At 42.8% G+C, this 26,947-nt stretch overlaps 1 protein-coding gene across 1 annotated transcript in view; it reads left to right on the plus strand.

Moving 5' to 3' along the window:
• MOCOS (molybdenum cofactor sulfurase) overlaps window positions 1–23,755 on the plus strand; it is a 177,568-nt gene extending 153,813 nt beyond the window's left edge. The window contains exons 14-15 of the mRNA XM_075271000.1: window positions 20,090–20,194; window positions 23,604–23,755. Of these exons, the coding sequence (XP_075127101.1) occupies window positions 20,090–20,194; window positions 23,604–23,705 (207 nt within the window). The 3' untranslated portion in view covers window positions 23,706–23,755. The remainder of the gene's footprint in view (window positions 1–20,089; window positions 20,195–23,603) is intronic.
• Window positions 23,756–26,947: the final 3,192 nt, after the last annotated feature.

Consider the following 26,947-nt stretch of genomic DNA (forward strand, 5'->3'; position numbering starts at 1 on the left):
GAGATATCCATATCCCTTAAAAAGGCTATTCAGGCCCTGCTAATCAATTAATAAAAGACCACCCCATTATAAAGTTTGACCGTAAAAACAAATATGCAAATGATACTTACCGTGCACGGTGGGAGGTGCATGCACTAGTTCACGTCATGCTCAGTCGACTGAGCATGCTCAGTATGTTCAGTTCCCTTGAAAACTACACAAGCATACTGCGTATGAGCAGTACAATTGCGCAGTTCACTACACAAAGATGGCGCCGGTGGGAGCACTACTGCGCATGTGCAGGATTTCGCTAAAACCCGACGGAATGAAAGAAGATGGAGGAGGAATATCACAGGGGAACGAGGACGGGTTACAAAGAAGAAAGGAGAGGAGGGCGTCAACGAAGGATGACGTGGACTAGTGCACGCACCGCCCACCATGGACGGTAAGTATCATTTGCATATTCGTTTTTACGGTCAAATTTTATAACAGGGTGTTTTTTTATTAAACGAGTAGCAGGGCCTGAATAGCCTTTTTAAAGGCTATTCAGGGATATGTTTATCTCGTATTGGTAAAGTCAGGTGATAGAGCCCCTTTAACTGTGTAATGACACATGTTCACTTTTAGCACTGTTATGTTGGAATTTCATTATGATACCAAACAGGGTTCACAACTCATTGCCTGTGAGCATTCCATTCTTAAAGGGATCCAATCATTGGAATCCCATTTTTTCTCCCTAACACGTAGGAATAGTCTTAAGAAAGGCTATTCTTCTCCTACCTTTAGGTGTCTTCTCTGCACCGTCGTTCGGTAGAAATCCCGGTTTTCTTCTGTATGCAAATGAGTTCTCTCACAGCACTGGGGGCAGTCCCCAGTGCTCAAACAGCACTGGGGGCATCCCCAATGGTGCAAAGAGAACTCTCCAGCGATGCCTCTATCTTCATCTGGAATGCCTCTAGGAATGTGCAGCTGACTGCACATGCCCGTGGCCATTTTTGTGGCCGCTTACTGCATAAAGCTTCCCTACTGCATAAGCGGCCACAAAAAAATGGCCGTGGGCATGTGCAGTCGGCTCTGCCCAGACCCCTTAGCAGAGCCGACTGCGCATGCCTAGAAGGTTGAAGCCCAGTGTTGTTTTAATGCTGGGGACTCATTTGCATACAAAAGAAAACCTGGATTTCTACCAAACGGTGGCGTAGAGAAGACATCTAAAGGTAGGAGAAGAATAACCTTTCTTAAGGTTATTCCTAGGTGTTAGGTTGAAAAAAATAGGATTCCAATGATTGGATCCCTTTAAGTAACCTGCAGAGGAGGTATAGTTTGGCCGAATCTAAGACAGACAGACACATCATGCATGGCATGTGTGTGAAGTCTCTAGTGCAAATCCACAGTAATCTGTGACTATGTTTTCAATCAGTGATCTCTCCGGAAATAATTTAGATAGCTCTGCAGCTTCTTCTCCTTCATATGACACAAAAAGCTAGTATATATGTCGCATGGAAATGATGAAACTAGGGATTTGATCAAATCCCAAAAGATGTTAAAATAACAACTCTGTTGGGTCATTTTCCTAAAGAAAGTCAGTGATTTGATCAAATCCCTGACCTGTTTTAGTGAAATGATGAAATAACACAAGTCAGGACTCACACAGCTCTATATTTCGCTTGTTACCACTACCCCTTTACCTCACTGCTCCTCTTCGGCATCCGTGCCGGCCAGCAACCTGCGATTCTGACGTGACGCACACAACAAAATGGGTTCAGATATAGAAAAAGTAATCCCCTGAAACATAAGTCAGGACATAGGGTCCATTCCGCTAGTGGAAAAAAAAAGCTATCAGAACCCATTGAAATCAATGGGAGGCTTTATGTTCAGCGTGGAATATTCCACACCAAATTCCTCACCATTTTCATTCATATGAATGGATGCTCACACAACTCTATGTTTCACTCATTACCACTCCCCCTTTACCTCACTGCTCCCCTCCGGTGTCCATGGTGGCCAGCACGCTGTGCTTCTGACATGCCGCACATGAACAATGGGTTCAGATATAGAAAAAAAATAAAAAATCAAACTCTGACTGAATTTGTATCTAAAGAACAGTTTAATGAAACTATCAGGACGTGTTTTGAACAAGCGGTAAGATAAAGAAAACACCTTTTGGACTTGTGAAAGGATAGAAAAAGCTTCACAGTCATTGAACAAATTAAAAATAGCCGCAACTAATTAGACTACAACGGACACATATACAGGACTATTATGGAAAAAAAAAAATTACAATGTTTTGGAAGTAGGCACTAAAAAATATCACTTGAGGTACTAAAAAAATATCAGCTTAAGTACCAATTTCTTTTGTTAATTACGGTAGTTTTGAATAAATAATTTGTGCTTGAATCACTATTGTTTTATTACCTACTCTACATTTAATAATGCACGATTTACTAAATAAATACTTTATTTTATCATTTCACTAAAACAGTTTAGGGATTTGATCAAATCACTGATTTTCTTTAGGGAAATGACCCAACAGTTGTTATTTTAACATCTTCCGGGATATGATCAAATCCCGAGTTTCATCATTTCCCTGCGACATATACATTTTATAATGTCCGAGATATAACTATTTGAAGTGACCCTCTCCCACCCTTGTTTTCTCTATGTCTTACACAGTCCCCTACTCCCTTTATACAGTAATATTCAGCTCTCAATACAGCTCTCATTACAGAAACAAGGGAAAGAGTGAAAAAAATGCAGGATTTTACAAGAGAAGATCCAAAATTTGTTAATAAACAAACAGTTTCTGAGGTACAACAACCATACAGTGAACATAGGTGCTCCGGCAGACAGGGTACATCCAGGTTCACCCAACAGTTAATTTGCATACAGATTAAAACTTTTTCTTAGGCACTAGATTGCACTTTGACACAAAAATATCTGTTCAATATACAACTATCTGTCTCTACAAACAGCATTAAAGTGGTTTAGTGGTGATAGATTTCACCTAAGAAGCATAGTAACATAGCGATATTGCTATTTAGGATGGAAAAAGACACTAATCCATCAAATCCATCTAAGCTATCAAATTGTAGGTTGTTGATCTAGAAGAAGGCAAAAACTCCCATGAGGCGGATTGCAATAGCAATAGCCACATATTAAGCCGGGTTCATACGATGTCTTTTGGCACGTAATGTGGCACGTAGACGCCACAGGAGCTTTTGCGTTCCGTATATGCTCCCATTGATTTCAATGGGAGCATGGATCGTATATGCGGCGCTATTTTGCGGCCGTGATTTTACGGCGGCCGAAAAATAGTGCCGCGTATATGGTCCCGGCTCCCATTGAAATCAATGGGAGCGTATATGGCCCGCAAAAGCTCCCGCAGCGTCTACGTGCCACATTACGTGCCAAAAGACATCGTGTGAACCCGACCTTAGAGGAGAAAAATCCTTACCAAATATCGCAGTTGACATAAATCCCTATATAATACTCCCATCATAAAATTCTAATTCTAGATACCCCTGTTGAACTTGTATAAATGATCAACTAACCAACATTATTAACAACACCCTGTGGCAATGTTGAAGAAAATGAAGAAAAGGATAGGACTGTCCCAATCTGGCCACCAATCACTATAATGAAATCCTTAAAAATGCATTAGATGAGGTGGCTCCCCCCTCCACTCGTAAAGTTTGATGTAGGAGGCAACAACCCTGGCACACACCACAGACACGTTTTCTTCAGCGGTGCTCTAGGTGTGTTGAACATCTGTGGAGAAAATCACGTTCAACTGCAGATTTCCTCCACTTCAAATTTATGCTTAAAACATATAGTTCTGCCTTTTACCTTGCCAAACAAGACTATTTTACCGCTCTCAACTCTTCTCTCTCCTGTAACCCTAAAAGGCTTTTTTAAATTTTTCACTCCTTACTCACTCCCAAGGTGCAGACGCCATTCACAGACCTTAGTGCAGATTACCTGGCCATTTATTTCCATGACAAAATTGATAAGATCTGTCAGGAAATAACTGCCCAATCCCCAGGTGGAATTGATCCCCTCACCAACCACACTTCAGACTGTCCATTCTCATCTTTTGAACCTGTTACAGAAGAGGAAGTATCCCAGCTACTTTCATCATCTCGCCCTACTACCTGCAGTAGTGACCCCTTCCCCTCACACCTTCCCCAATCTGTCACCTGCTGTCACAACTTACCTTACTAAAATATCTAACCTCTCTCTCTTCTGAACTTTTTCCATCCTCTTTCAAACATGCTGTCACAAACCCACTATTGAAAAAATCGTCCATGGACCTGTCCTGTGCTGCTAACTATCGACCCCTCTCTAACCTCCCCTTCATCTCTAAAATCTTGGAATGCCTGGTCTATTCTCGTTTAATTCGCTATATCTCTGCTAACTTTCTGTTTGACCCCTTACAATCTGGTTTCCACACTCTGCACTGTAACGGCGCTCACCAAAGTTTCCAATGATCTGATGGCTAAATCTCTCTTCTTTTTCTTCTGGACCTCTCAGCGGCATTTGACACTGTTGACCTTCAACTTCTCCTCACTATGCTCCACTCAGTCGACATCAAGGACAACAAGCTCTCCTGGTTCATCTCTTATCTTTCAGACCACACTTTCAGTGTATCATTTGCAGGCTCTGTTTCTTCCCCTCTTTCCCTTGCTGTTGGGGTTCCTCAGGGATTGGTTCTAGGCTCCCTGCTCTTCTCTCTCTACACAGCCCCCATTGGACAAACCATCACTAGATTTGGCTTCCGGTACCATCTTTATGCTGATGACACCCAATTATACACATCTTCCCGTGAGGTCACCCCTGCACTAATACAAAATACCAGTGACTGTCTCTCTGCTGTCTCAAATATCATGTCATTGCTGTATCTAAAACTAAATCTCTCTAAACTTGAACTACTACTGTTTCCGCCATCTAATAGATATGTCCCTGATATATCCATTGCAGTCTCAGGCCTTACTATAACTCCTAAGCAGCATGCCTGCTGATTCTGGGTTGTGTTTGACTCAGACCTTTCCTTCGCCCCCCATATCCAGTCACTTGCGAGCTCATGTCTCCTTCACCTCAAAAAAACCCCTCCAGATTACGCCCTTTCCTTACCAGAGATATATTAAAGACATTTATTGTCACTCTGATTCACCATAGCCTTGACTACTGTAACTCCTTACTAATCGGTCTTCCCCTTACTAAACTCTCCCCTCTACAATCTATTCTGAACACAGCGGCCAGGCTCATCTATCAGTCTAAACGCTACAGCGATGCCTCAAGTCTGTGTCAGTTACTACATTGGCTGCATATTCATTACAGAAAACAATATAAATTTATCACCCTCTCCACAAGGCTCTCCATAACACTGCACCTCCTTACATTTCCTCCCTCATCTCTGTCTACCACCCAATCCGTGCTCTCTGTTCACTCAATGAACTAAGACTTAGATCCTCCATTACCAGAACCTTCCACGCTCATATACAAGACTTCTCCCGAGGTGCACCACTTCTCTGCAATGCCCCGGTTAAACTTTTTTTCCTCTAGCTGTAAAAAGATCATTAGAAAGACCTCTGTTTGTTCATATAATCTGTCCAACTATATACATATTTGTATTCTGTAATCAGATTGCTGGTAAACTCAAGTTTGATATCCTGCCTTTGTTATTACCCCATCCCATTAATAATGGTACTTTGGTTGCCATACTCACTATCCTTCCTATATGCAGGTGCTCAAACAGTGTACAGTATAGACACGGCACATGAATGAGTGACAGAACACATGGCTCGTTCACACGTGGGCAAAGGAGAGGATTTTGACAGCGGATTTCGCTTCAAAATCCACCCCTTTACAATGGTGGTCTATGCAGACCGCCGGGCTTCTTTTTTCCGCTAGCGGCAGGCTGCTGCTAGCGGAGAAAAGAAGCGACATGTCCTATCTTCAGGCAGAAACCGTGGCGCGCTGGGCCGCAGCTTCCGCCTAGCGGCAGCACCCTCCTATGTCGGCTCATTCATTTGAGCCAACATAGGAGGGGAAAGCCGCGACCACGATGGTTGTGGCAGGCGGGTTTTGACCAGAGAGAGACGCAGCTCGCCGCGTCTCTCTCTGTCAAAACCCGCGCGGGACTGTGAACATGTGAACTTACTCTAAAAAGTTGATATTTATGCAATTCTTTATCATATTTATTGTCTAAATGTTAATATAATTTTAAGCGTAAACAGTCATTATTATTGTCAGTTAACTTTATACTGAGAGTGTGTCCTTTGATATGATATGAATGTTAAGAGAATATAAATGAAACGGGTATTTTATCGATTCCTGCTTTATCTGACATGCTAAGAAATGCAGAGCAGCAGTTAAATAGTTATTTGATGTGTTCAAGATGAAACAGATGAAAACTCCTTGACAAAATTTGCATGCTATGTGTGTAAAGGATAAGTTATATAAACAGCAACAATCATGGACTACCCTCCTGTCAAGAACAGGCAGAAGACAGCGCTCAAAACCACACAAAAGAAAGAAAGGGAAAAAAACGCAATCGAAACAAATCCAGAAGAAAGAAATATTTAAAAATATAATAATATTTATTGATTGATACATAATATAAAATAGAAGAGAGATATATAGCAGCGGGGCAGATTGCACAAAAAAGCCAAGGAGAAGAATCAAAGACATAAACCAAGTGCACACAAACCGATATGTCAGTCAACAATATATATGCAGTAGGGCAATAAGTAAAGTGTATAAGATATATGTGTTTATTACAAGTACATAAATATACCAATTACCCAACTGCATCAGATAAATGACAACAGGTATCAGGCTAACCGACATGTCTGTACATACATAACAATTAGAGATGATCGAGTAGGTGTTCGATCGAATACTACAGTATTCGAAATACTCGTACTCGATTGAACACTACTAACTGTTCGAAGTTTAATGTTCGATGCAGAACCAGCGTTGATTGGCAGAATGCTATACATTCTGCCAATCAACGCTGGTTCTTCTCTTACCTTTCCGAAGTCTTCTCCGCGCTGCGTCCCCGCGTCTTCTTCCAGGTGGAATTCACTCTGCCTAGGCATCCAGCCTAGGCAGAGCCGACTGCGCATGCACGGGCATGCACGCGCATACACGCGCATGCGCAGTCGGCTCTGCTCAGGCGTTGGGCCTGGGCAGAGCCGCACGCCATTGCGCAGTCGGCTCTGCCCAGGCCGGATGCCTAGGCAGAGTGAATTCCACCCGGAAGAGGACGCGGGGACCCTGCGCCGGGAGAAGACTTCAAGCAGAATCCAGCCCGACCGTCACTCGTGGACTTGGTAACTATGATTTTATTTAATGTTGCCTACCCCTGAAAGGAGCATTTCCCCCGTAGACTATAATGGGGTTCGAAATCCGTTCGAACAGTCGAACAGTGTACGGCTGTTCGAATCGGATTTCGAACCTCGCACACTTTAGTGTTCGCTCATCTCTAATAACAATAAATACCCATAAATGTATCACTACAAACTATAGTCCATATGTAGTATACGGCTCCACTAAGCTGGAGCAATACAACAATAACTGTATATAACAATGTTTCTAAAACATGAAATGGGGTAACTAGTATAGAATCATCAAGATATAAATTAAATAGATGAAACCATATGCCAGACAATGGCAGGTGCGTCTGTCTCAGTATACAATAATAATAGCACATATACCATAAAAATGCCCAGTGAATTGAAACCACCATGTATAGTTTAAAGTGCAGCCCCAAAAGAATCGGAGTGATGCATCAACAATCATATATATAAGTATAAACATATGCTGGGCAAACAGGGAAATGTCAATGAAACAGTCATAGTGACAGACACCAGTGCGGCACTTGCTAAGAAACAGATACCAGGGACACCCTCAACGCGTTTCATCTCGTACAGCGCTCTCCCAAGTAGATACAACAAACAACTTTATTAACACAACGTGTTTTGGCTGATTATTGCTGACCCTTGTCTCCTTTATCGTTCTAAGTTATATAAACAGGAACTTGAAAATGATGCTTGAGATTTCAGCACTTGCACTGCAGACAGCTTACTGTCTGATATTAGTAGAGTTTAGAGATGAGCGAACACTAAAATGTTCGAGGTTCGAAATTCGATTCGAACAGCCGCTCACTGTTCGAGTGTTCGAATGGGTTTCGAACCCCATTATAGTCTATGGGGAACATATACTCGTTAAGGGGGAAACCCAAATTCGTGTCTGGAGGGTCACCAAGTCCACTATGACACCCCAGGAAATGATACCAACACCCTGGAATGACACTGGGACAGCAGGGGAAGCATGTCTGGGGGCATAAAAGTCACTTTATTTCATGGAAATCCCTGTCAGTTTGCGATTTTCGCAAGCTAACTTTTCCCCATAGAAATGCATTGGCCAGTGCTGATTGGCCAGAGTACGGAACTCGACCAATCAGCGCTGGCTCTGCTGGAGGAGGCGGAGTCTAAGATCGCTCCACACCAGTCTCCATTCAGGTCCGACCTTAGACTCCGCCTCCTCCGGCAGAGCCAGCGCTGATTGGCCGAAGGCTGGCCAATGCATTCCTATGCGAATGCAGAGACTTAGCAGTGCTGAGCCAGTTCTGCTCAACTACACATCTGATGCACACTCGGCACTGCTACATCAGATGTAGCAATCTGATGTAGCAGAGCCGAGGGTGCACTAGAACCCCTGTGCAAACTCAGTTCACGCTAATAGAATGCATTGGCCAGCGCTGATTGGCCAATGCATTCTATTAGCCCGATGAAGTAGAGCTGAATGTGTGTGCTAAGCACACACATTCAGCTCTACTTCATCGGGCTAATAGAATGCATTGGCCAGCGCTGATTGGCCAGAGTACGGAACTCGGCCAATCAGCGCTGGCTCTGCTGGAGGAGGCGGAGTCTAAGGTCGCTCCACACCAGTCTCCATTCAGGTCCGACCTTAGACTCCGCCTCCTCCAGCAGAGCCAGCGCTGATTGGCCGAATTCCGTACTCTGGCCAATCAGTGCTGGCCAATGCATTCTATTGGCGTGATGAAGCCGTGCTGAATGTGTGTGTTTAGCTCAACTACACCGGTGGAGTAGTTGAGCTAAGCACACAGATTCAGCTCTGCTTCAATCAGCGCTGGCCAATGCATTCTATTAGCTTTATGAAGCAGAGTGTGCACAAGGGTTCAAGCGCACCCTCGGCTCTGATGTAGCAGAGCCGAGGCTGCACAAGGGTTCAAGCGCACCCTCGGCTCTGATGTAGCAGAGCCGAGGGTGCACAAGGGTTCAAGCGCACCCTCGGCTCTGATGAAGCAGAGCCGAGGCTGCACAAGGGATAAAGTGCACCCTCGGCTCTGATGTAGAAGATCCGAGGGTGCACAAGGGTTGAAGCGCACCCTCGGCTCTGATGTAGCAGAGCTGAGGGTGCACTTGAACCCTTGTGCACCCTCGGCTCTGCTACATCAGAGCCGAGGATGCGCTTGAACCCTTGTGCACACTCTGCTTCATCAAGCTAATAGAATGCATTGGCCACCGCTGATTGAAGCAGAGCTGAATCTGTGTGCTTAGCTCAACTACTCCACCGGTGTAGTTGAGCTAAACACACACATTCAGCACTGCTTCATCACGCCAATAGAATGCATTGGCCAGCTCTGATTGGCCAGAGTACGGAATTCGGCCAATCAGCGCTGGCTCTGCTGGAGGAGGTGGAGTCTAAGGTCGGACCTGAATGGAGACTGGTGTGGAGCGATCTTAGACTCCGCCTCCTCCAGCAGAGCCAGCGCTGATTGGTCGAGTTCCGTACTCTGGCCAATCAGCGCTGGCCAATGCATTCTATTAGCCCGATGAAGTAGAGCTGAATGTGTGTGCTTAGCACACACATTCAGCTCTACTTCATCGGGCTAATAGAATGCATTGGCCAATCAGCGCTGGCCAATGCATTCTATTAGCGTGAACTGAGTTTGCACAGGGGTTCTAGTGCACCCTCGGCTCTGCTACATCAGATTGCTACATCTGATGTAGCAGTGCCGAGTGTGCATCAGATGTGTAGTTGAGCAGAACTGGCTCAGCACTGCTAAGTCTCTGCATTTGCATAGGAATGCATTGGCCAGCCTTCGGCCAATCAGCGCTGGCTCTGCCGGAGGAGGCGGAGTCTAAGGTCGGACCTGAATAGAGACTGGTGTGGAGCGATCTTAGACTCCGCCTCCTCCAGCAGAGCCAGCGCTGATTGGCCGAATTCCGTACTCTGGCCAATCAGCACTGGCTAATGCATTGTATTGGCGTGATGAAGCAGTGCTGAATGTGTGTGTTTAGCTCAACTACACTGGTGGAGTAGTTGAGCTAAGCACACAGATTCAGCTCTGCTTCAATCAGCGCTGGCCAATGCATTCTATTAGCTTGACGAAGCAGAGTGTGCACGAGGGTGCGCTTGAACCCTTGTGCACCCTCGGCTCTGCTACATCAGAGCCGAGGGTGCGCTTGAACCCTTGTGCAGCCTCGGCTCTGCTACATCAGAGACGAGGGTGCGCTTGAACCCTTGTGCACACTCTCCTTCATCAAGCTAATAGAATGCATTGGCCAGCGCTGATTGAAGCAGAGCTGAATCTGTGTGCTTAGCTCAACTACTCCACCGGTGTAGTTGAGCTAAACACACACATTCAGCACTGCTTCATCACGCCAATAGAATGCATTGGCCAGCACTGATTGGCCAGAGTACAGAATTCGGCCAATCAGCGCTGGCCAATGCATCCCTATGGGAAAAAGTTTATCTCACAAAAATCACAATTACACACCCGATAGAGCCCCAAAAAGTTATTTTTAATAACATTCCCCCCTAAATAAAGGTTATCCCTAGCTATCCCTGCTTGTACAGCTATCCCTGTCTCATAGTCACAAAGTTCACATTCTCATATGACCCGGATTTGAAATCCACTATTCGTCTAAAATGGAGGTCACCTGATTTCGGCAGCCAATGACTTTTTCCAATTTTTTTCAATGCCCCCGGTGTCGTAGTTCCTGTCCCACCTCCCCTGCGCTGTTATTGGTGCAAAGAAGGCGCCAGGGAAGGTGGGAGGGGAATCGAACTTTGGCGCACTTTACCACGCGGTGTTCGATTCGATTCGAACATGGCGAACACCCTGATATCCGATCGAACATGTGTTCGATAGAACACTGTTCGCTCATCTCTAGTAGAGTTAAACAGATCTCTTAAGCAGCTTGATTTGTTCAGTACTTGAAGATACTTCACCTCCAGAATAAAGAACACTGCCGACTGAACAGTATATCACATTTCAAAAGTGTGCGCTATTCTCTGCTCATCTTATTATAAATGGTTTAAAATATTTGTCAGGATACCTCACGCTATGGTTTTCTAGCAATTTGAATGGACTATTTCTGGGATATTTCAATATGTGTTCTCAAGACAACCAAATATGTAAAAGTAGTTATAGTCCATATAGAAAAAATGATTAAATATGTTTTAAGAAGTGACGGAAGGGATGTCAAGAAAGAAGTTTAAAAAAAAAAGGATTAGATATTATACAGTCCTATGAAAAAGTTTGGGCACCCCTATTAATCTTAATCATTTTTAGTTCTAAATATTTTGGTGTTTATAACAGCCATTTCAGTTTGATATATCTAATAACTGATGGACACAGTAATATTTCAGGATTGAAATGAGGTTTATTGTACTAACAGAAAATGTGCAATATGCATTAAACCAGAATTTGACCGGTGCAAAAGTATGGGCACCTCAACAGAAAAGTGACATTAATATTTAGTAGATCCTCCTTTTGCAAAGATAACAGCCTCTAGTCGCTTCCTGTAGCTTTTAATCAGTTCCTGGATCCTGGATAAAGGTATTTTGGACAAACAATTGAAGTTCAGTTAAGTTAGATGGTCGCCGAGCATGGACAGCCCGCTTCAAATCATCCCACAGATGTTCAATGATATTCAGGTCTGGGGACTGGGATGGCCATTCCAGAACATTGTAATTGTTCCTCTGCATGAATGCCTGAGGATTTGGAGCGGTGTTTTGGATCATTGTCTTGCTGAAATATCCATCCCCGGCGTAACTTCAACTTCGTCACTGATTCTTGAACATTATTCTCAAGAATCTGCTGATACTGAGTGGAATCCATGCGACTCTCAACTTTAACAAGATTCCCGATGCCGGCATTGGCCACACAGCCCCAAAGCATGATGGAACCTCCACCAAATTTTACAGTGGGTAGCATGTGTTTTTCTTGGAATGCTGTTTCTTTTTGGACGCCATGCATAACGCCTTTTTTTATAACCAAACAACTCAATTTTTGTTTCCAAAATGAAGCTGCCTTGTCCAAATGTGCTTTTTCATACCTCAGGCAACTCTATTTGTGGCGTACGTGCAGAAACGGCTTCTTTCTCATCACTCTCCCATACAGCTTCTATTTGTGCAAAGTGCGCTGTATAGTTGACCGATGCACAGTGACACCATCTGCAGCAAGATGATGCTGCAGCTCTTTGGAGGTGGTCTGTGGATTGTCCTTGACTGTTCTCACCATTCTTCTTCTCTGCCTTTCTGATATTTTTCTTGGCCTGCCACTTCTGGGCTTAACAAGAACTGTCCCTGTGGTCTTCCATTTCCTTACTATGTTCCTCACAGTGGAAACTGACAGGTTAAATCTCTGAGACAACTTTTTGTATCCTTCCCCTGAACAACTATGTTGAACAATCTTTGTTTTCAGATCATTTGAGAGTTGTTTTGAGTAGCCCATGATGCCACTCGTCAGAGGAGATTCAAATAGGAGATCAACTTGCAATTGGCCACCTTAAATACCTTTTCTTATGATTGGATACATCTGGCTATGAAGTTCAAAGCTCACTGAGGTTACAAAACCAATTTTGTGCTTCAGTAAGTCAGTAAAAAGTAGTTAGGGGAATTCAAATCAATAAAATGATAAGGGTGTCCATACTTTTGCACTGGTCAAATTTTGGTTTAATGCATATTGCACATTTTCTGTTAGTACAATAAACCTCATTTCAATCCTGAAATATTACTGTGTCCATCAGTTATTAGCTATATCAAACTTAAATGGCTGTTGCAAACACCAAAATATTTAGAACAAAAAATGATTAAGATTGATAGGGGTGCCCAAACTTTTTCATAGGACTGTATAAGGCTCTAAGGCCTTATTCACATGTCCATTTCTCAGAGATGTCTGCTGTCAGTGTTTTTTACTCTCAGTACACAGGCCTAATGTTTTTAAAGGGGCTCTATCATTGGGAAAAGTCATTTTTAACTAAGTACATACATGCATAGCCTTTAGAAAGGCTATTCCACACATACTTTTTGTATGTAAATCGCCTCAGTGGTTTGTGAATGAGCCCGTATTTATTCATATGCTAATTAGCTTCCAGCCAGCACAGGAAGTTCCCAGCAGCACTTGTCTCTGCTATTCTCTCCTATCTGTGTGTGCAAACAGGAAGCAAGAAGCCATCAGTAGCAGCAGCCTGTGCTGTACACATACATAGGAGGGTGCACGATGAGACATTCGGGGTGCACCAAGAGGCTAATTAGCATATGAATAAAAACGAGCTCATTCAAAAACCACTGAGGTGATTTACATACAAAAGGTACGTGTGGAATAGCCTTTCTAAAGGCTATGCAAGGATGTGCTTATCTAAAAATGACTTTTCCCAGTGATAGAGCCCATTTAAGAACATGTTTTGTCTTTGGTTGACACTGTTCTCTGTGAATCCAGATTTTCTGAATGAATAGTACAGCTGGATAGCGGGATGTGGGTTAAGTTGAGCATATTGCTCTGACTTCCGTGCAGGTGTGCTGCATCCAGGGGATTGCTTCTGCTATGAATCGGAGCGTTCGTAGTATTGATAAACAGGGAAGGAACATCTAACTGGTCTGTAGGAGCCAGAACTCTTAATGGTTGGTAGGGGATCAAATATTTATTTCTCTCTGTAAAATGCAAATAAATTTCTAAAATTTATACAATGTAATTTTCTGTATTTTATTTTTGATATTCTATTTCTCACTGTTAAAATTAACCTACCCTTAACATTATAGACTGTTCATGTCTTCGTCAGTGGGCAAACGTACAAAATCATCAAGTGATCAAATATTACCTTCACTGTATAGCTCCAAACTCCCTTCCCTTTGTCCTTCCTTATTTCTACGGGTCCATTTACACGGAGGAAAATGGTGAGGAATTTGGTGTGGAATTTTCCACGTTGAAAAAAAGCTTCCCATTGATTTCAATAAGTTCAGCTAGCTTTTTTTTCCACTAGCGGATTTTTGGCTGTAATACCAAGGAGTAAAGAAAAGAGTTTTAGAACACCAGCAAGGTGAATGAGATTTTGTGTAGTCTCATCTACACATGGTGTGAAAAGTTCTAAGGAAAAATTGCTGCCGAAAAGCTGCCAGTTGGTCTTATTAGATTATTATTAGTTTATTAGATAGTAAACTAGTAAACCACAGAAATAAAACCGCAAAAATCAGAACCAAAGCTGAGGGCAAGTCAAGTCCAAGAGTTAACAGTCAATGCCAAATCATTAAGCAAGTGGATATCCAATAAAAAAGCTAAGGTCAGGGGTCAACAGATGTGTTCTGAGTACAGGACCGTAAATAGTAACTATTAACTAATAGTAGATACATGGAAAGTTCTGAACAGAGTTTAAATATCTCTCCTTACCTGTAGATTGCTTAAGCGTCTCTGGGCTGTGACTACCTTCAGGGTTAGTGAAAGCATCACATGTCAGCCTGGCTACTTTAACCCCTTCCTGACATCCGTCGTACTAGTACGCTGGGTGTGTACTCGGGAGCCGGGCGGCCACCACAGCCGTCGAGTGCCTGCTGTTTTATACAGTAGACACCCAGCGTTAATGCTTGCAATCGGTGCCCACACTGATCGTGGGTATTAAACCCTCTGGTGCCTCGGTCAAAGTTGACCGAGGCGCCATTTTCCCAGCAGCGCATGGGCACTGCCATTTTCCAGGCAATCGCCTGCACCCGAAGCAAGCTCTGGGTCCGGGATCTCGTTGCCATGACAGAGGGGAGCCTTGTGAAGGCCTGTCATTCAATGGATTCTATTGCAGGCTACTCTATGTAGTCTGCAATAAAATCGCTGTTTTTTTGCAAAGCATTGTAATGCATTGCATTGGTGATCAGAGCCCCTGGGGTTCAAGACCCCTAGGGGGTCTAATAAATGCATAAAAAAATTTAAAAAGTAAAAAAAAAAAAAAAATAACAAAAGGTCAAATCACCCCCCTTTCCCTAGAACACATATAAAAGTACCTAAATACTGTAAAACATATACACATTGGGTACCCCTGTGTCTGAAAATGCCCGGTCTACAAATCTATAAAAATATTTTTCCCATACGGTAAACGCCGTAGCAGGAAAAAGTATCAAAAGTGCCAAACTGCCGTTTTTTCACTGTTTTACCACTGATAAAAATTTGAATAAAAAGTGATCAAAGTAATAGCAATTCCCCAAAATGGTATAACTAAAAAATACACCTGGTCCCACAACAACAACAAAAAAAGCCCTATGCATCCCTATGTATCAGAATATGGCGACTTTTCAAAAGAAAAATTGGGGGGCACAGTTTTGGATTTTTGTTAAGGGGTTAAAATGTAAATAAAACCATGTAAGTTTGGTATCCCCAGAATCGTACCGAAACATGGTGACATGTCATTTTGGCTGCACAGTGAACACCGTAAAAACAAAGACTGTAATAAAGAAAAATGTTTGTCTGTAATAAAGTCGCACAATTGCACTTTTTCTTCAAATCCACCACATCGTGAATTTTTTTCAGCTTCCCTGTACATTGTACAGAATAATTATTGGTAGCATCATGAAGAACAATTTGCCCCACAAACATTAAGACCTCATATGGCTCTGAGGTGCATTTACACTGAGTATACGCTCACTGATTCTGAACGTGTAAACTCGTTCCGAATCAGCAGTGTTAAAACAGATCCAATTGCTTTCAATGGGAGCCGACATACGTGCGCTCCCCATAGAAATGAATGGACTGCTTTTTTCACTATTGCTTTCAATGTGATAAGCGCGTATCACATTGAAAGCAATAGGGAAAAAAGCAGCCCATTCATTTCTATGGGGAGCGCACATATGCCGGCACCCATCACCCATAGAAAGCAATGGGATCTGTTTTAATGCTGCTGATTCGGAACGAGTTTACACGTTCAGAATCAGTGAGTGTATACTCAGTGTGAATGCACCCTGAGAGTGGAAAAATAAAAAAGTTATGGGGCTTGGAAGGGAGGGAGTCAAAAATGAAAATCAAAAAATGCCCATGGAGGGAAGGCGTTAAAGCAACAGCAGTGAGCAGTACTGCATTAAGGAAAATATGTACTGACAATCCTAACAATGTGGAAATGCTGTGTATTTCCAATAGACTTATATAAAAAGAGGGAGGTAAAAATGAAAAACGTAGTGGAAAAGCAGTGTTTTTGCTGCATTGTTATTCACTGCTTTTTTCCATATCAGTTTTTAACTGCATTTCTGCAACATATGGCCTTAGTTTCAATTGGTTACATGAGAAATAGTATTCCTTAGGGTATGTTCACACATCGAAAAATGGATTCCGCGTGTGAACATACCACGCGGCCAGCCTCGGCAGAATGCTGATACAGTCCACTGGCATCCCGTCGCAGTATTCCACTCCGTATTAGGCCCTAATGAACGGGCCTAATTGAGAGGGAGTCTCACACAGTGGGAAGAAGGAGCATGTCATTTCTTTTTTCTTCTACTAGCTAGCGGAAAAAAAAAGCAAGCGGCTCCTATAGAAGCCTATGGGAGCCATTTTTGGCAGTGGATTTTGAGGTGGATTCCGCTCCAAAATCCGCTGCCAAAAAACTCTGTGTGAACTAGCTCATAAAGTGGTTGTCCTCTTTTGAACAATTATCCCATATCCACAGGACAGGGATTGCTGGGGGTCTGATTGTTGGGTCCCACAGTGATCAGGAGGACTGTGCTCCATTCACTTCTATGGGGCTGCGGTCACTACTAGAGATTACATTCCTGGCAGCCACATAGAAGTAAATGGATCACAGGTCACACAAGCGCACATGCTCTCTATTCACAGGGAGACATTAGGGTGACTTTTAGCTCCCTGTCCTGATCACTGGGGGGACCTGGAAATCGGGCCTTCAGTGATCGGACACTTATTCCCTTTCCTATTTCCTCAGAGCAGTGGACATTAATTTCACTGCCAGGGGTTTCTGAATATTTTGCACCTCTGGTAGCAAGAGCAATTTTCACAGTTTTGAGATGGACAAATAAAACTAAATTGCAACATTAAAAAATCATACTGACCCACGATACCTATATATTTTGTGAAAGTAGACACCTGCAAGATTGTCAAAATGCCACTTGGTACTCTATAAAATAGGCACCTTCATGCAATTTTGATTTAAAATGTATGTTTTATTAAAACAATCTAATTAATGTATATTAGTTGCTAAATGTGGAAAATAAAAAAAAAAGTTATATGTGCCAAACCTCCTAAAATAAGAGCTCAACATGTGCAAAGTTCATTCATATCATTAATGCCTAAACCTGTATGCACATATCTTCATAAAATCACCAGAACTGGAAGAAACAAAAATCTGCTTTGAAGCTGGAATTGTTAAAAAAAAATCCTATAAAATGTAGGGATTACACATGGTGAAAAGCAAGTGCACCCCTAAACCCTATATATTTCTTAATGTGGACAACCTGAATATTACATGTGTCTCAATGGATTATCAATAGCCATGTCTACCTTCATGTAATTTAGGGACAAACACAATTCATTTTTTGAAAAATGCATTGAAACATAAATTTCCACCTAAAACACCTATCCAATCTAAGGGTCCATTCACACGAAGGAAAATGGTGAGGAATTCGGTGTGGAATTTCAGCGCTGAAAAAAAAGCCTCCCGTTGACTTCAATGGGTTCTGCTAGCTTTTTATTCCACTAGTGGAAAATTCCTCACCATTTTCCTCCGTGTGAATGGACCCTTACATTCATACACAAAACACATACAAAATAAAAGATCAAGGTGCATTTGCATTAGGATCGGGTTTGAATGGAAAATGATCGGAAATCGGATTTTAAAAACGATCTTGAAATCTCAAGATCGGCTCAACCCTACTCCGAATCTGTAAAGGCTTTCATGATGATTTTAGGACCATTTTAATTCATTTAAAATTAATCAAAGATCATCTACATAGCCCTGAAGTATATCTGCATCAGTAGTAAGGCTCCGTTCTCACGTGTCAGAGCACGGCGCTTCAAAAGAGATCCCATTGATTTCAATGGGTGCCGGCTTACGCACGCTACACATTGAAATCAATGGGTTACAAAGCATTTTTGTTACTAAATTTTTTCTGCATTTTCAATGTATGTGTTTTTTTTCTATGTTATTCCCATTTCTTTGCTTGTCTTACTTAATTGTGAATTTTCTTACAGGGACAAAATCAGTAAAGGTTTTAGTGAGTTTTATGGGAAGGAGTATTGACAGTGCAGTCAACCAATGACTGCTTCTCGGAAAGTCACATGTTATGGGGCGGAGCTAATTGTTATAATTAATGGTAGCTTCATGAAGAAAAATTTGTACCACAAACATTAAGACCTCATATGGCTCTGAGAGTGGAAAAATAAAGAAGTTATGGAGTATGGAAAGGGGGGAGTCAAAAACGAAAATTGAAAAATGCCTGCGGTGGGAAGGGGTTAAGAGCTATGTTCCAATAGTTTTCTCCATACTGATTTATACTGTAATGCACCATTAAAGAGATAATACAAAGAAAAATATTATAATATATTGTATGCTTACTCAGGTATAAAAACACTGCAACATTTGCTAACAATTTGTTATAGTGTAAAGATACATTCGGTCTATATTACGCACATATATGTATGTTGGGAAATATAACCCCTTCATCAATCTGCTCCATTGTGTTTACCTGCTTTGACACGTGTATACGTGTCTAAATGAGCGGCGCATTACTCCGTTAGAACGGAGCCTAAGGAAGTATTACATACATCATCTTCTACAAAAGTGTCACCCTGGATGGATGTATAAATATGTCAGTGGCAGGGAAAGGGTTAAATGAGAGATACTGATGGAACCATTTCTATTAGGTGTCTGTGTGTGTGTTCACCCCAATGCGCGAGTATCACATTGAAAGCAATAGGGAAAATAGGAGCCCATTCATTTCTATGGGGAGCGCACGTATGCCGGCTCCCATAGAAAGCAATGGGATCTGTTTTAACGCCGCTGACCTGGACCGTGTTACACATTCAGAATCAGCGAGCGTATACTCCGTGTGAAGGGGCCCTAATATTACGACATTCACTTTGGAAGTCAGGTAACGTTAGAGCCAAAGGACAACCTTAAAAAAAAAGTACAGTATTCTACAATAAAAAGATAGAATAAAATACACAAAGGCAAATAATGTAAAATGAATAGACCTAGTTTATTTTAAGTCTAATTAAATGTGGGTCTAAAGAAATAGACAACTGAAATCATGAGCCTCCTCATATTTATGGACATGCCCCTCTGACCTCCAATTTGTTTCCTGCAACCTCCAAGTTTTGATGAAACTTTTTCTTTGATCAACATATAGACTTTTTGATCAGCCAGTGCAGCTGATGCCAAGTCTGCAATGGTCTGGAACCCTGGCTTTCCAATTAGATGACCACTAATTGAAATAGCATTAGACTGTGCATAGCCCTTACAGTAGCAACTACACAGGACTTCCTGTGCATTTTACTTAAACATGAACTCTAGCACAGACAACACACAAAAGCCCTATCTTCTAACTAAACAAAGTAATGGAAAAAAAAACCTTATAACGATTAGTATAAGAAAATCTGAACATAAACACATAGCTTATGACACAGTATAATAGATCCATATTTCATCACGGAGCCTTAGCGTAGAACACATAATAAATATGGTGCTCAGCATTTAGGCCAGTGCAAATTATGTCATAACCCTGGCAAGTATCATTTAGCAAATATCCCACACTCCATCATTATAGAGTTCAGAGAAAAAGAAGTATACAATTACCCTATAACATTTCCTTTTAGGTTTCAAGAAAATGTACCCGATGTCAAATAATCTGTATTGATCAGACAACCGGTGAAAAGAAAAGAGAGATATTTCAAACCCTATCATCCAGCAGAGCTGGGAAGGTTAGTATAACTTCCTAGGTAACTCTACTTTAATATTTTTTATACTATAGTTTCCACATTGTCTTGTTTATTGACCATAATTTTTTCTATGCAATATTAATTTTTGTTCAACAGCTTTTACCCTTAAAAACGGAGCATGTAACTGTGTATGAAATGATTCTCGATTGTATTGGCAGTTCCGGGGTTTCATATACAATATCAGAAGCCGTTGTAATGCAGTCTTCGTTAAAATAAGACTTTTATTGTGGAGTAGTATGAGGTTCTGTAGAGGAGATACAATGTCACTCAACCATCAGTTGATATGGTCTTTTTCTCCTGTAGCAACGCCTGCTAAATACACCATTCATATGTTGCAAAGGTAGGATGATTACTCCAAAGGGAAAGCTACTCCTTGTGTATAATTAGGTGTAAGACGATGGCTTTCGTCTGCTGAGCATTTTGGTGAATGTTCAGTATTGGGCTGGATTTTTAGAAATGACAGGTAGGTTGGTAGTGGGACTATACCCCAAAGGATCCAGAGCAACCAAGATTAATTTAAATTCAACAAGAGGTGCCCCCCAAAAGAAAAAGATAAAAAATAACTTTTATTAAATATGTTTAAAACAGAACACTCTATTAAAATGACAGCTGATGGCCTCCAATCAAGCCCAGTCAATAAAGATTCTCTACCAGGTGCTAACACATTCAGCAACCCCTAATAGATAGTGTACAGATATTGGGATGTAGTAAACGTCACATAGATTTAATATTTAAAGGGCAACAGTGTAACCAAGATCGTTTCCTTCATGAAGAAAAATTTGTACCACAAACATTAAGACCTCATATGGCTCTGAGAGTGGAAAAATAAAGACGTTATGGGGTTTGGAAAGGGGGGGGGGGTCAAAAACGAAAATTGAAAAATGCCTGCGGCGGGAAGGGGTTAAGAGCTATGTTCCAATATTTTTCTCCATACAGATTTATACTGTAATGCACCATTAAAGATATAATACAAAGAAAAATATTATATTGTATGCTTACTCAGGTATAAAAACACAATTTCTCATAGTGAAAAGATACATTCTGTCTATATTTCACACATATACCGTGTTTCCCCGAAAATAAGACAGTGTCTTATATTAAATTGTGGCCCTAAATATAGGACCTGTCCAGTGGCGTAACTAGGAATGGCGGGGCCCCGTGGCGAACTTTTGACATGGGGCCCCCCCTCCCCAAACCGATGCCGAAGACCTCGACTGACCCCCTCCTCCGCACTCTATTATGTCCCTTAGTAAGCCCTGCACACAGTATTATCCCCAATAGTGTCCCCTGCACACACAGTATTAACCCCTATAGTGTCCCCTGCACACACAGTATTAACCCCTATAGTGTCCAATGCACACACAGTATTAACCCCTATAGTGTCCAATGCACACACAGTATTAACCCCTATAGTGTCCAATGCACACACAGTATTAACCCCTATAGTGTCCAATGCACACACAGTATTTACCCCTATAGTGTCCAATGCACACATTATTATCCCCCATAGTGTCCCCTGCACACACAGTATTTACCCCTATAGTGTCCCCTGCACACACAGTATTAACCCCTATAGTGTCCCCTGCACACACAGTATTAACCCCTATAGTGTCCAATGCACACACAGTATTAACCCCTATAGTGTCCCCTGCACACACAGTATTAACCCCTATAGTGTCCCCTGCACACACAGTATTATTAACCCCTATAGTGTCCCCTGCACACACAGTATTATTAACCCCTATAGTGTCCCCTGCACACACAGTATTATTAACCCCTATAGTGTCCAATGCACACACAGTATTAACCCCTATAGTGTCCAATGCACACACAGTATTAACCCCTATAGTGTCCAATGCACACACAGTATTAACCCCTATAGTGTCCAATGCACACAGTATTAACCCCTATAGTGTCCAATGCACACAGTATTATTAACCCCTATAGTGTCCAATGCACACAGTATTATTAACCCCTATAGTGTCCAATGCACACACAGTATTAACCCCTATAGTGTCCAATGCACACAGTATTATTAACCCCTATAGTGTCCAATGTACACACAGTATTAACCCCTATAGTGCCCCTGCACACACAGTATTATCCCCCATAGTGTCCCCATATGTCCCACTGTGGACACCTATAAACATTTATTATACTCTGGGGTCTGAAAAGACCCCAGAGTATAATAATCGGAGACCCGGGGGATTAAAACCATTAAAAGAACAGAGACAGTTGCTTACCTGTTCCTGTCGGCTGTCCTGTCCGCTCTTGTCCAGCTTTAATGACGTCAGACGTCACATGACCCGGGAAGCTGGCCTGGGTCATGTGACGTCAGAGACGTCAGACACAAATGACGGAGGCCTGGCAGGATCGCGGAGAGTTAAGTAACACTGTTTTTTATGTTACCTTACCCCTCCCGGTGCGCCGATCATTATACTCGGGGGTCTGCAAAGACCCCCGAGTATAATGATAGCCTCTGTGGGCCCCGCGGTGTCACTTGCCGATCCCGGCCCAGCCAGGATCGGCAAGTGAATGGGGCCCGTAACGGACTTTTAAAAAAAAAAAAAAACCGCAGCGGTAGCGGCTGTCACCGGGCCCCCTAATGGCCCGGGCCCTGTGGTAGCTGCTACTGCTGCTACCACGGTAGTTACGCCCCTGGACCTGTCTTATTTTCGGTGGATGTCTTATTACAACCGGCAGTCATGCCAACACTTCCTTAGTGGAGCGTCAGCATGACTGCCGGTTGTAGGTAGTATAGTGTGGGTGGGGGGGGAAGGTATCCTACTTACCTTTCCCATCTTCCTAGCAGCGCTGGTGCTGCTGTTCGTCCCGGCAGTGGTGGGCGGGGCTTAGCGCTGCTTCGGGGGCGGGGCTTGGCGGAGCTTTCGTGGGCGGGGCTTAGTGATCCCCACTTCACTGACACAGCAGCCGTGCTCTGTGCTCCGTGTGCACAGGAAAGCCGGCTGCTGTCTCTTCTGTATGCCGGCTGCTGCCTCTGGGATGAGCTGGGAGAGCTCATCCTACAGCAGCACGGACAGCAAAGGCAGCAGCCAGCTTTGCTGTGCATATGGAGCACAGAGCACGGCTGCTGTGTCAGTGAAGTGGAGATAGCTAAGCCCCGCCCATGAAAGCTCCGCTAAGCCCAGCCCCTGAAGCCCCACCCACCACTGCCGGGCATGCCTTATTTTCGGGGGGTGCCTTATATTAGGCAATTCAACAGAACCCCCCCGCATGCCTTGCTTTCGGGGGTGTCCTACTTTCAGGGAAACACGGTATGTATGTTGGGAAATATAACCCCTTCATCAATCTGCTCCATTATGTTTACCTGGCTTTTTTATATGTAACACATGCAAATGCTCTTATAACCTATGTCATTATTATTTTTCAGACTACGTTTGGAATGTACCTTCAGAATTCACCATGTTCTCTATACCCATCTTTGATCACAGTAGGCTCCGAAGTATATTTTACACCTAGAGAGCCTTGTTGAAGCTTGCTCTACAAAGTATTGGCGCATACATTACATATAGGTCAAACCAATAAATGAAGAAAGATAAATAAACTTTGCCTCCATCTGAGAAATAAACATTTTGACTTTAGGTTTGTTTTGTTGATTTGATTGCATATGTTTTTATTGGAAAAATGTATATAAATAAGAAATTATGAATAAATTAATCACGCAGTGAATATCATATTGGATCAAACAAGGTCAACTTTAAAGGGCTTGCTCAAAAATCAGCCCTAGTTGTAGTTCATTAATCCCTTCATGCAAAATCATGTACATGTACCTGATTGGGTGTATAGGGGTTTATGGAGAGGGCTCAGGAGATGACGACTGTGGCATCTATAGTGGACAGGTGCTGCAGACACCACGATCTTTTCCCAATCGCCACCTTACGGAAAGTGATTGGAGGGTGATGATCGGTTGTCCTCAGCTTGCTGCCAGAGGTAGCGTGTCATAGAAGTGAATAACTTTCACTATACACTGCAACACATTAGTATTCAAAAATGCAAAGAATAGCAAGAGTGATCAGACCTCTTTGTGTTCAAGGTTTCTAGCGGGTCTGAAAATAAAAGTAAAAGAAAAAATTATTTCACTGGTTGAAAATGAATTTGACCTAATCGTTTATACAAATGTTCACTGAATAGAATCGTAGGTCCTAAAATCATAGGTCTCAAAAATAATAAAACCTAACGTTTATTAAATTAGACGATAAAACTTAAATAGTATATGCTCAAAAAAAAAAGTATCAGAATCAACCAAAAATAGTAAAAATTACCAGAAGAGGCCAGCTCTATGATAAAGCAGTGCTGGACCCTCATATGATAGCACATGGACAGCCTAGGAATCAGCCCAAAGTGGATACTAACCAGCTGTTGCTTTCCCTAAGGGGGCATTCACACGGATTAAAGTGGCGCTGATTCTGCCACGATAACTTGCGGCAGAATCAGCGCTGATAAAAAAAAAAGACTCCCATTGAGTTCAATGGTTTCCATCTTCCGTGTGGAACAAATTGAAATCTATGGGTTAAAAAGCCTCGGAAAGGAAAGGAAAAACAAAGCATAGAGAAAGGAAAAATAGTTACATAAAGTGTACGTAGCAAGAGTTCTCCCTAAAGGACAGTATGAGAATGGAGAGAGAGAAGGTTTGGGTGTGTGGTTAATACTATGACACCAAGGTCTGTTTGTAAAGGCTGAAACTAGAGATGAGCGAACACCGTTCGATCGAATAGGTATTCAATGGAATATCAGGTCGTTCGAGGTATTCATTCCCAATCGAATACCACGCGGCATACACAGTAAAAATTTGTATCCCCTCTCACCTTCCCTGGCGCGTTTTTTGCACCAATAACTGTGCAGGGGAGGTGGGACGGGAACTACGACAACGGAGGCAGTGAAAAAAATTGAAAAACCCCATTGGCTGCCGAAAACATGTGACCTCCCATGTATAAGAATGGCCGCCGCCATATTCGCCATTTTTTCGGTCAGAGATAGGGAGAGACACATATCTGCTGAGGGCTAGATAGGCATTAACTTCAGATAGGCAGGGAAAAACCGAAGAACAACAACAGCTCTTCTCAGAGCTATACACTGCAGGGACAGGAGTCCTGCTTTCCACGGACGGTTGAAAACAGGGATACAGAACAGTTACTTGTTGCTATATACGTGCAAACCAGCTTTTGTTAGGGGTATCCCCTTACAAAATAGCAGGAATCCACAGCAGTTACATCCTGCTATATAAGTGCAAACCAGCTTTTCTTTGGGGTGTCCCCCCCCCCCCCGCTCCCCCACAAATTTGCAGGAATACAGAGCAGTTACCTCCTGCTATAATCAAATCAAAGGCTTTATTGGCACGTCCGGATGGATATTTGGCATTGCCAAAGCTAGTAAAGTGTGTGTGGGGGGGGGGAGTTGGAGTCGAGGGGGAGAGTATGTTGGGGGTTGGTTGATTTAGGGTATAACAGTCCATGGAGTCTCAACTTCCTCTTAGTTGGTGACCGCTATATGGGGAGGTGGGTGGGGCAGGTGGTTTGGGGTATAGCAGTCCGTAGAGTGTCATCTTCCTCTTAGTTGGTGACCGCTATATGGGGAGGTGGTATATACGTGCAAACCAGCTTTTATTAGGGGTGTCCCCCACAAAATAGCAGGAATCTACAGCAGTTATTACTTGCTATATACGTGCAAACCAGCTTTTATTAGGGGGTGTCCCCACACAAAGTAGCAGGAATCGAAAGCAGTTACTTCTTGCTATATACGTGCAAACCAGCTTTTCTTTGGGATGTCACACACACACACACACACAAATTTGCAGGAATACAGAGCAGTTACCTCCTGCTATATACGTGCAAACCAGCTTTTATTAGGGGTGTCCCCACACAAAATAGCAGGTATCCACAGCAGTTACTTCTTGCTATATACGTGCAAACCAGCTTTTCTTTGTGGTGTCCCCCCCCCCCACACACACACACACACACACAAATTTGCAGGAATACAGAGCAGTTACTTCCTGCTATATACGTGCAAACCAGCTTTTATTAGGGGTGTCCCCCACAAAATAGCAGGAATCGAAAGCAGTTACTTCTTGCTATATACGTGCAAACCAGCTTTTCTTTGGGATGTCCCCCCCACACACACACACACACACACACATTTGCAGGAATACAGAGCAGTTACCTCCTGCTATATACGTGCAAACCAGCTTTTATTAGGGGTGTCCCCACACAAAATAGCAGGAATCCACAGCAGTTACTTCTTGCTATATACGTGCAAACCAGCTTTTCTTTGTGGTGTCCCCCCCCACACACACAATTTTGCAGGAATACAGAGCAGCTACCTCCTGCTATATACGTGCAAACCAGCTTTTATTAGGAGTGTCCCCCACAAAATAGCAGGAATCCACAGCAGTTATTTCTTGCAATATATGTGCAAACCAGCTTTTCAGGCAGTGTTTAACCCCAAAACAGGGATACAGAGCAATAACATCCGGGCTATGTATGCTCAATCCAGATATCCAGGGTGTGTACCCCCAAAACCTAGGTGGGAGACACCGAAATTCAGTCAGGCTATGTACGCTCAATCCAGTTTTTCACGGTGTGTACCCCCAAAACCGAGGTGGGAGAGACAGAAAGTCAGTCCGGCTATGTATGCTCAATCCAGATATCCAGGGTTTGTACCCCCAAAATCTAGGTGGGAGACACCGAAATTCAGTCAGGCTATGTACGCTCAATCCAG

This window comes from Leptodactylus fuscus, chromosome 4 (genome assembly GCF_031893055.1).
Source record: "Leptodactylus fuscus isolate aLepFus1 chromosome 4, aLepFus1.hap2, whole genome shotgun sequence".
NCBI classification, from domain to species: Eukaryota; Metazoa; Chordata; class Amphibia; order Anura; family Leptodactylidae; genus Leptodactylus; species Leptodactylus fuscus.